General features: G+C 33.9%; 1 protein-coding gene and 2 long non-coding RNA genes across 3 annotated transcripts; 2 read left to right on the top strand and 1 right to left on the bottom strand.

Moving 5' to 3' along the window:
* The first annotated feature begins 341 nt into the window (after positions 1 to 341).
* Positions 342 to 5,126, top strand: LOC104215403 (uncharacterized). The gene is made up of 5 exons (XR_708177.2): positions 342 to 453; positions 562 to 622; positions 2,071 to 2,128; positions 3,608 to 3,655; positions 4,307 to 5,126. It is a non-coding gene; the product is annotated as an uncharacterized lncRNA (long non-coding RNA).
* A 649-nt stretch (positions 5,127 to 5,775) lies between these two features.
* On the bottom strand, positions 5,776 to 6,342 carry LOC104215404 (dirigent protein 22-like). Its single transcript, XM_009765187.2, has one exon. The coding sequence runs from the start codon at positions 6,340 to 6,342 to the stop codon at positions 5,776 to 5,778; it is 567 nt and encodes a 188-aa protein (XP_009763489.2).
* Positions 6,343 to 7,577: 1,235 nt separating this feature from the next.
* LOC104215406 (uncharacterized) lies at positions 7,578 to 11,009 on the top strand. The gene is made up of 2 exons (XR_708178.2): positions 7,578 to 7,792; positions 10,603 to 11,009. It is a non-coding gene; the product is annotated as an uncharacterized lncRNA (long non-coding RNA).
* The last annotated feature ends 355 nt before the right edge of the window (positions 11,010 to 11,364 follow it).

Here is an 11,364-nt window from a genome sequence, read left to right on the forward strand (position 1 = left end):
TATATAGGGAATGGCTAGCCGGATTTTTTTTTTATATATATAGCGCCCAAAAAGTTGGCACTATACGCATTTGAATCATTGAGGTCAGGAATTATTGGTGGGGCCAGGAAAAAGGAGCATAACGCCAAAATACCAGGCGCTATATATAAAAATTTATGTATAACGCCAGGTATTTTGGCGTTATACCTGGGCGTGTAGGCTTTTTCAGTATAGTGCCACAATACTTGGCGCGATACATACGACACAATTAACGTTAATGTATAGCGCCAAATATTGTAGCACTATATATAAAATTGTCACCTTTTTTTATCACCTATTTATGTATTTTGAGTCCAAAAGAATCAAACTTAGTTCCGGACCGGGGGTTTTCCCCCTTTTGCCTTTTTCTGTCCATGAAAGCAAAATATTCAGTTGCCATCTCTCCTTCCATCCGCCTCAATGTCTTTCTTACTGGTGAGTTTTTCTTCTTCCTTCTTTTTCTTATTTTTTTTGGCTCAGTTTTTTGTTTTAGTAGCTTGATTTCTCTTTAATTTTATCGTTTTTGCTTTTGGGTCTTCTAAGATGAACACCGTTTTTAATATTGTCCAAGGTTCTAAGCACTTCATCTTCTTCTCTGAAAAAGGTACGGCTCTCCCCTCAAATTTTCTCCTAATGTCTTCTTATATACTTTTGTTTCTTTGCTTAAATTTTGGCTGGGTTCTTTTTCCTCCTCTTTCTTTCTTTTATGCTTTAATTTTTCAGGAACAATAGGCCGATTCCTCTAAAAAAAAAAATCCCCAGGTCTTTGTTTCTATTTCTGTTGGGTTCCTGTTGGTCTTCCTCTTTTTTTTTTTTTTTTTGATTTCTTTCTACTTTCTACGTTTTGTTTTTCAGTGTCTAATTTTAGGGTTTGGTCTTCTCTGATTTTGATTGAGTTGTTACCTATGTCTTGAGATGAATAGTGAAAGTTAATTTATAGTAGTGATTAGCAGTTGCAAATTTTATATTTCTGTCTCCTGTTTCGGAATAAAATTTAGGACATCTTGAACTTTTGGATATTTTTGGTGATTGTCTACATGCATGTCAATAATTTTATCGAATTTTTTTGTCCATGGTTTTTCCCCTCACTATCGACTAATTTTACTTAGATCGTCTGATTATTCTTCAACTAGATTTCTTTTTTTGCTGAAAATTGTATTATCCTTACTGTTTCTGATTGAGATTTCTGCTACAGTGAATAGTTTTCCGCTATTTTCATTTTTTTAGATGAATTTTTGTGGGTTGATCCAGAGGAAAATATGGGTCAAAATCGATCTGAGCATTTTTTTTTGCGATCTCTTATTAAGTAGGATTAGTATTTAAGTAGTACTCTTTTTTGGACAATATTATTTTGGGTAAAGATCACCTTCATCTTAATACTTTCTTTTTTTGTTTTGGTATATTATACTATCTTGGCAGTGACAAATAATTAATGTAAATAGGAGTATTAATCATATATCAGAAAAGTTAGTTTGATACCTTATCAAAAAGTTAGTTTGATAATTTTCCTGCTATTAAACTATAAGTTTGATGATCTTTTATATAATTAAACCAGAGTCGAAGGTAGTCAAGTAGAATCTTACCTCCTTGGTTCAAATTCTAAGAATGGAGAAATATGTTTCTTTACAAAAACCCATCTTCAGCAAAAAAATGCTTCTCTGATGCATTAGACTTCAAATATTGATATTTTTTTGGAGAATATTGATTCTAATTTTTGTTGTGTTTGGGTGACTTGAGTTGCCCTCAGATTTCATTCCACTAATTTACTTTCCACATCTATTAGTTAAAAATACTGGTGCTTGAAATTGACTCTTCACCGCTAACTAAATAATTTAGAGATTTAAGGATTATTAAATATTAATTATACATGCATGAGGCTACTGGTCTTAAGGTAATAAAATGTTATTACTGCAAAATAAATTTTCTGTTTTAGGTGCTTCATCAAAATGTACTTGATAACTGCCTTTACAAAAATATTTTCACAGGCGAATTACTGTATATCTCTCCTCTATTCAGCCGAAATATAATGGTTATGCAATTGTGATATTACAGGTTCTTGATAGTGAAATCTGCTCGTAGGGGAAAAGAGAAGACAGTACGACTACACAAGGTAATTTCGCAACTTCTGATCTGTAATGTTATATGTTTAGGTCCAATGCAAGATACTTCTAGCTTATATTTTGTGTGGTAATGGTGTCTTTGCGTTTTCCTCCGTTTTCTCAGCAATGCATGTATTTATTTCCTATTTTACAATAAAGTTTTGTATATCTTGAACTTTTGAGTAGTTTTTAGCCAATTCTTTTTTCTTATCTCCTTTTCTTCTACTCAATTTTTATTCATATCTCATTGTTTAGTTCTTATTTGTTTTACATTTACGATATGGATTATTTGCATACTTGATTACAGTGTCTCTGGAGAAACTCTTTAATATCATTATTTAGTCGCTCCATCTTGGACAAGCATGTTGTGATTTAGAGAAGCTCTTTAATTTCATTATTTTATCGCTCCATCTTGGATATGCATGTTGTGATTTATCACATATGTTGTAGCTTGACATTCCCGATGAATTGGCCACCAATAGTTTCAGCGTCTTGACTACTAACTATATTGGCTATTCAGTAAGTCTCAATATGCTATATTATTTTTGCTGATGTGTGTTTCTTAATTTATTTTAATTATTTTATTCTTTGGAAAAGGTATTTTATTTTAGATCCTGGAGTTAATATTTTGTCAAAGTTTGCTAAATTTGAATGCTTGATCAAAGTAAGATGTGATATATAATTAATTTATCTTTTCTGTTTCTTGAAGTTCTGTGTTGTGTCAATTTCAGTTTCATATCTAGGATTTATAGCCTGTTTGGCCAAGCTTTTTTTTGGGCCAAAAGTGTTTTTTTTTGGCCAAAAGCACTTTTGGCAAAAAATTGAGGTATTTGGCCAAGCTTTTGGAAGGAAAAAAAGTGCTTTTGAGGAGAAGCAGAAAAAAGTAGCTTCTCTCCCAAAGCACTTTTCTTAGAAGCACTTTTGAGAAAAATACACTTAGAAGCAGTTTTCAAAAGCTTGGCCAAACACTAATTACTGCTCAAAAGTGTTTTTCTAATTAATTAGCCAAACACAAACTACTTCTCACCAAAAACACTTTTAAAAAAAGTGCTTTTGAGAAAAGCACTTCTCAAAATAAGTTGATTTTAGAAGCTTGGCCAAACGGGCTATTAGATTCATAAGAACTTTTGACATTGTTAAATTTCAGTAGGCATTGGGTTCTTCATGCTTTAAGTTTAAAGCTTTATCTATGATGAGTGATACATACAAGTCTTTTCATAAAAAGCGCTGCTTCTGGTACCAACCTGGTTATGTAAAAACATTTAGAATGCTTGTTTCTGGAGCCAGGATTATGCTATTGTTCTAGATTTGTTCCTTTTCCTTGAGGTCTGCTCTCTCTTCTTTGCACTTGCTGCTTGAAGGAATAAAATTTTAGTCTTTCACTTGTGTTATAAAGGAGTAATAGAGAAAAACCTATGGTCATTTTGTAGTGGATCGAAGGGTCTTGAGTCAGATATGGGTCATTACTTCTTCCTGTTTTTTTTTTCCAGGTTGATAGAGCTTTTCTTGAAAATCCAAGGACAAGACACATTTTAAAGGTAAAACCATATATTTTTTAAATTTTTGTGCCATTAGACTCTAGCACATTTTATAACTCAGCACATGGTTTAACCTCCTTTCTGTTGTCCGAGACTTTCTCTTAAGTCTGTCATATTTGAATTCTATTTAGATAGAACATTACAATTAAAGAGTGATAGATGAGGCTTAGTGTCATCCTCTGTATCAATTAGCTCCTTGAACCCAAATGATTTATGTTTAGTTTTTGGTTATTAAGCCTACTCTTTAGATATAATTGCTCTAAGTTATGAAGAATCTACTTAAAAATCTTCCAAAATTTGTCAATTGTTGCAAGTATTGGAATTTGGTGAAGTAGTAGTACTCAATATAGTAGAATTCGGTGAATTCATGAGCAGCTATTATGATGTTCATGATTGTTTCCTTTGTGTTTAAAATGAAAAGTTGCCTATATATAGGAGGCTACTAGAGAAGCACCAACAAGTGTAGAGTAGTTCTATAGTGATTCACTATCTTTAATCTGTAGTTTTTCATCATACCACTAACCATTGGAGATACTTTTGCATCAATATTTGGACTTCTGTACTTTATACCATTATAAAGAAGAGGAATATTTGGACATGTGTGCCTATCGGATGATATTGTGCTCATAAGATAATGTGTATGTCTTGCAGGTGTGAGCAGTGCTTCTTTGACAGGTAAGTGTATGAGTTTCTTCTACAGTTCTTTAGTTTAGAAGTAGGTATATAGAAGTAGGTGTTAAGTCTAGGTTTAGATAGGTATTGTTTATTCCATTCGTAAAATGCATTTATATAGATGTAGCTTCAGCCATCAGCACCTTCTGGGGTAGTAGAGAAAACTCTCTGAACAAGATATCTATCCGTGACCCATTAGTGGACTTGGTTCTTTGGGGAAAAAAGATTCACTCTCAACCATGAGGGACTTTACCTGTGTCAAATGGGACATATCAAGGGAAGCCTTTTGGTTGGTTCCACCGTAAACATTATTAGATGAACCTAGAGACACAATTTCTGTGGTTAACCTATGATAATATTTTTCTACTGGCACCATTTCTAGAATGAGACCTATCCTTTAAAAGAATTGGAAGCATTGATATTCTTCGTTTTCTTCTCCTCTCCTTTTTCTCATTATTTGCTTGTAGTATAAATTGGTACCTTATGCTTTATGGCTATTGACATTTGATAGTTTCTTTTTCATTCTTGAGCTACCAATATTCTTCTCAGAGAAAGAAGAAGACCAATCACATCATGAAGAATGCATCACATTTTGTCAACATGTAAATGGAGTACTCTTAACGGAAGCAGCTGAAGACTGTACTGAGTTGCAAATACAAATTTTATGTCTTGTAGAGCATATGAAGTTGTAATATCTTAATATTTAATTAGAATTATAGTATTAATTCCTTTCAGTAATCTTGCTAAAGTGCTAAACAATTGACACAAGTATGGAATTATCTTCTTCACTTTTGGTAACCTTGTAGTTGTGCAACTAACCTTTTAGTAATTTTGTACCGCAAATAACATAAACTGCGATGTTGGGCGCGGGCACCAACCATCTAGTATGTATAGAAGTAAAAGAACTAAATGTTGTAAATGTAAATAAACTGTATCCATTCTGAATATCCACTGTTTCTGTCTTAACCTTCTCTTCTTTCGACAAGCTCTTTGGTTTTTTTCAGGGGAATGGCTGTTTGTGTGGGTACCAAAAGTAGGCAGCTTGAACTTTTCTGTTGGACCATTTTTCCGCAACATTCAATTTTCTTCGAAATAATTGGATAGCCCAAGGGTTGGACCACTAGCTGCGCAACACAAACCGGATAAAGAGAAGGAACATATAGAATGTTCTTTTAAAAAATTGGTTTATAATTATTAGGGAAAGGAGAAGATTCATTGAAAGAGATAGGGAGAAGATTCATTGAAAGAGATAGGGAGAAGATTAACTCAACAAATGACACATAATCTTGTAAATTTACGAATAGAATTTTTCGATTAAAAGAAGACAATAATTTAGAACATCCAGAAAAGTTAAAAAGACATTAATAGCTTGCCATGGATGGAATAATTAAAAAAAAAAAAAAATACTAATTGCGCCTGGGACTGCTACTTTATACGCTTAAATTACTTCAAAAGTGTTGAACAAACACATTGTATTCTACAATAGCATCTCCACTCTTGATATCAAACATAGAAGTATGGGCCAATGCATAACCTCTAGCAAACCTAAACAGTGCAGTGCCACCCACAATAGGCATCTCTCTAACATCTTTGGGAACTGGATTTCTCCCAAGAATACTTATGCTGCTGCCATTATACTTGCCTTCAGTGAACTCAAAGGTCAAAGCCATAAGCAAGGCAAGCTCACTCTGGGAAGCGATAGAGTAAATCCCCTGTGCTCTTCCTATAACCTTAGATGATGCATTAGGCCCTACTGTTAATGCATCATCAAAAATGAAAGTTTTGCCAAAACCGTAGATTCCATCTCCTCCTGGTGAAATGACTTTGATTGATGAAGGATTTTTTCCACTGACAATGTCATGGAAGTAGAAATGGAGATGGCTCGTTTTCTCACTTCGTTTTATGGTTAGGGTGTCAGAAAATTCCTCAACAAACGCTCCATATAAAGGGGTAAAGAGGATTGAGAAAATTAGGAAGTAGGAAATAGAGAGAGTGTAACTACGGAAAGAAGCCATTTTGTAAAGTAGAAAGTTTAGTAAGTTGAAAGAGTACAACAGGGAGATTCTTATAGAGGGAGAGTATATTGAGTTGATTATTTTGTTGGTGAAGATGTTAATGGTGTATCCCTTTTCTTCTACCATAGTGGAGTTGTGGACCTCTGGAATTTGCTTGATTTTGAAGGTGATAGAAGCATAATAAAAGCTTTTAGTAATTGAGTTGAAGTAAATTCTACTATAGATGGTGTCTTTTGGCTTTTGCTACCAATAAAATGATAATGCATGTCTCTCGCTTGAAGTGGATGTGGGCCCCCCATGATCTCATGATTAGACTCAATGAGAATGACTTGTATTATAATACATGGTGTAGGAATAGGATATATAATTTCCTTTTAGACATCAAGTTTATCTTATATGAAGATAATAAATTTTAGAAGACATGTAAATATTCTTTTGTACGGTGACATGTATGGTATATAATAACTTAAACTCAAACCGAATAAACCTTGACAACATTGGAATTGTGATCATTAAAATGGATTAGAAAAAGTCATATTTATTTTATTTTCTGAAATTGTAAAAAGAGAAACAATATTTGTGTTGAAAATTTTGTTCACTCATTTGATTAAACAAGTGTATAGTATTTTTTTTTTTTTTTGAAAATTTGTATCTTTCAGAACTCTTATAGAAAATGGCCACAACTTATTTAATAAGGTTTCACTTACTAGTGATAACTTTCTTGCATTTTGGAATAAGATAATTGTAAAATAAATCCTGGGGGTTTAAGTCTGTTTGATTTTGAAAAATAAAAATAACACTTTCATATTTGTTTAGTATTTATTTGGCCATTGCTATTGGTTATCGATATTACTTTATTTTTTTTATCTATTTTTTGGATTTTTAGGTTGCTGGTACTATATTTCTGGTCTCTGTTGTGGTTACTATTCTATTGTTATTCATCTTCTTTAATTAAACAAGCTCTCTACCTCTAGGGATAAGGGCAGGTACCCTTCCCAGATTCCACTTGTGAGATTATAATGTTTGTTGATATTGTTGTTGTTGCATATTTCTATAAATATTTGATTTTAAAAATATGTGTATCTATTATCAGTTGAGTCGTATTACAAGGGGTTTAAAATAATATTACCTACCAAAATTACCATTCCAAAAATTGAAGGAATTCGTGTGTATTTTTGTCCATAAAATTAGTCAAAGAGAGGATGACCCCAGCAGAATCGAAGAATAGCCTTCGATTTACTAATATATTTTTGAAAAAGGGGGTTTTACTTTTCTCTCTGCTAAAAAATGCAAGACTTTTTAGTGGCGATTAAGTCGTCGAAATCTGGTCTTTAAACCATTCGGAGAATGGTAAAATGGCAGTGGCTTTGGAGGCTTCATTGAGAAGATTGGTTTCAGCATTTGCAAATCAAGTACTGGACTTTCTGGAGAGTTACTACCTATCTAGGAGGTAAGCTTTCCTGCTTTTGCTGTTTCTTCTCGGTAATGTTTTTCCTTTTTAACTTTTTTTATTTGTTTCATTGATCACAAGTAAGGGATTTTAATTTAGCTAATAGCTTAATGTTGTTCTTTATCCCTTTAGGTATGGGGTGGTGGTGGTGGGTGGTGGTGGTGGGGTGGGGTGATGAATGTTTATGACTGACTTACAATGACTAATTTGCTTGTTACGGAGACCAAGACTTAGCTGTGATGCTGGTGTCAGATATATTTGCTACTCTCATTTTCCTTTTCCTAGTTCATAGTTTGCATTTCTGTTAGATTAGTAGACAATTTGAGATTCTTACTAATTACTACTTGAGTTATCTTATTTAGGATATAAAGTGTGTTCGTCCTGCTTATGAAGGCTGAAAGATGCGATACATAATCCCACTTTATGTCCTAACTTCTAGAACTTCAGTATTCGTTAAATCAGTGTTGTTAAAAGCCTTTGGTTCGTTGCTAAAGGCAATGAAGCACTGCTAGCTAGGAATCATCGCTTCATAGTTGAAATCATGCGTTTCAAAGAAATGTGCGCTTCAAAAAATGATGCACACATCGGCACATTGATCCGAATGAGAAAATGTCGGTTCTTTGAAACTGACTTTGAGGAATTAGACTGATGTGCATCATCGTGTATTGAATTCTGAAATTAGTTTTTCAATTGTAATTTGATTTTAATAGTACTAAATACCAGAGGCGGACCCGGAATTTTGTGCAAGCGCGTTCAAACTTAGAAGTACATCACCTTAGTCGTAAAATAGTAGTTGTCAAGTGGGTTCAAATAAAATATTTATACAAAATTTACACAGTTTTAATCGTAATTTATACATATACACGGAGTATTATTTTTTGATAAAGCGGTTAGTTGAACCCGCTTGCCACGACGTGCGTCGACCACTGCTAAATTCATATATGTTTGGTAGTTTTTAATTATCAATAAATTATGTGCTTCTCTTCAAAAAAGCTCACCCGTTACTTCTGCTTTACGATTCAAGCCTCATGGACCTTGTCGCTTTTTGCTTTTAGAAACACTGCCTTAAATATGCTTCTAATAACCGTCTTCTTAGACATCTGAGAGGAAGTGAATGAAATTAGTCATATTGGAAAAGTTGTGCTTCTATTGGTACACAGATATACTAGCAGTATGTTGCTGGAAGGGCAATTAATTTAAAACTTGAAAATTTCTTTGGAAAATCGATGGTTTGGTCTAAATAGGGTTCCTTGATCTCTTTACTCTTTGTGAATCCTGTCCAGAAATTGCTAGGAGTACCATTGCATGCAACTCAATAAGCTATCATGAAGAACTTGATTTAAAAAAGAAGCTATTATAATAGCCCGTTTGGCCCAGCTGTAAAAATCAGCTTATTTTGAGAAGTGCCTTTCTCAAAAGTACTTTTGGTGAGAAGCAGTTTGTGTTTGACTAATTAGTTTGACAAGCACTTCTGAGCAGCAATTAGTGTTTGACCAAGCTTTAAAAAACTGCTTCTAAGTGTATTTTTCTCAAAAGTGCTTCTCAAAAAAGTGTTTTTGGAGGAAGCTACTTTTTTCTGCTTCTCCAAAACTGCTTGAAAGCACTTTTTTTCCTTCCAAAAGCTTGGCCAAACACCTCAATTTTTGGCCAAAAGTGCTTTTGGCCCCAAAAAAGCACTTTTGGCTAAAAAGAAGCTTGGCCAAACAGGCTATAAGAAAGTTGTCTTTGGGGAAACTACTACTACTACTTGGGGTTGGCTGTATGAATCTTTTATATCCATTCCCCGCTGTTCAGGTTAGTCTGACCATGATACTTAATAATGTGTGTTTTATAATATATTAGTGTTATCTAAAACTAGTGATTTATCTAAATCTTAGGCTTATTCCTACACTGAGATACAAATTTCTAACCACCTAAAATGACTCAAGGCAATCATCTGGACACAATGTAAATGTTAGTTTGGTATCACCTATGTGAACTCTCTACTTCCATTGTGTTCCATTCCTCCATGTACCTTAGATGTACCTTGTCCCCTTTAACACCTTCATCAACATTGTGTATAATGCAAGTCACTCACCCAGAATTCAACTCAATTAGCATCTAGCATCAACTTGAAAATCCTAAGACTCAACATTATGTGCAATGATGTGGATTTCTCAGTGACTGACTGAGCTTTTAGTCTATTTCTTACCATCTAATCTCAGCCTTTACTTTCTTCTGTCCTAGCATAATGATTTGATGAAGGCTGCAGCCTGCAAGCATTCATCAGATACTTGTACTTATTTCTGTTCTCCCATAATGGTCGATAATGATTGCAAGGATTGATCAGAATTGTAGTTATGGCTGTCATCTCTGATCGATAGTGCCTTGTAAAAATTGATATCCCGTGTTTGGTATGACGTGCGATATTTGCTAAAGACACTCATTTGTTTCACCTGTTATTCTTGTGGTATTAGGATGTGACTGATTGAATTTAAATGCTTATCCATCTTGTTAGCTCGCATTTGTACAAGTTCTTCTTGATGAGAATTGTTTGATGGAGAAGAAACTCCCTTTGTACAAGTTCTTATTATCCTTGTCTTAGCAAGTTATTACTGACGATGACTATTTTTTGATAGAGATTCTATTCCATCAATGAAACAGGGTTCACAAACGACATTCTTGCATTTGCTCGCTTAGATATCGCTCTATTGTTCTCATTTTCCCTGAAACTTCTGCATCATATGCTCCAATCCTGCACTGGCATTGTGTATGTAGACTTGGTTTTTGGAACCATGACAATTTCTAAGTCTCAAAATTACATATTGCAGAGAGCATGCATGGGGACGTGAACAGACCTTCTCCAAAGGATCCAATTCTAAATCGAAGCAGAAGTATATAGATCGAGGTTTGCTTCTCATGTGAGATAAATACATGTATTTGTGTATCTTTGGCAGTTTTGTTTGAATGATATCTATGCTCTGTAGACTGTAGTGATTCTGCAATCATAATACTGAGACTTAGATGTCTTGGGTAGGTTGAGGAAGGGCAATTGTATCTGAAGATTAGGTTTCTACCAGGACAGAGTTAGCTGTTGCAGTAGGATTATCTAGGCTTGTGAATGTTCTTATTTAATGTTTGGTTAGAGGAACTCAAATCAACTTCTCTAGCTTCCAATAAATGTGTCTCTAGTACTAAAAACATATTACTCATAATTTTCATTACTCATTTCACATCATTCTTTTTCTGGTAACAAAAATATAATAATGTCACTTAAAAGATGGTGCTTGAAGAAGCACTCATAGTTGGATTGGTATCACATTATTCATCTGAAAACGTCGTATGACAAAATCACTGCAGTCTTTCTAATCCCTGAGCTATTCGCTCACCGTGTTGCCGAATTTCGAATGCATTCTAATAATCTATTCATTGGACTGCTTGTCAGATGTGATGTAAGGTTTTTAAAATGTAAATTTGTTTTTACGATTTATAATCTGGTTCCACGTTGCTGCAGTTTTGTAGACTCTTCAAAAGAAAAAATATTGTGGAAACTATCAGGAACAAATAAGATCATATAATCAACCATGCAATAT

This window comes from Nicotiana sylvestris, chromosome 6 (assembly GCF_000393655.2).
Source record: "Nicotiana sylvestris chromosome 6, ASM39365v2, whole genome shotgun sequence".
Classification (NCBI taxonomy): domain Eukaryota; kingdom Viridiplantae; phylum Streptophyta; class Magnoliopsida; order Solanales; family Solanaceae; genus Nicotiana; species Nicotiana sylvestris.

What these genes read in the sequence shown, in the direction of transcription:
- LOC104215404 (XM_009765187.2), bottom strand. Translation starts at nt 6,342, where the DNA reads ATGGCTTCTTTCCGTAGTTACACTCTCTCTATTTCCTACTTCCTAATT.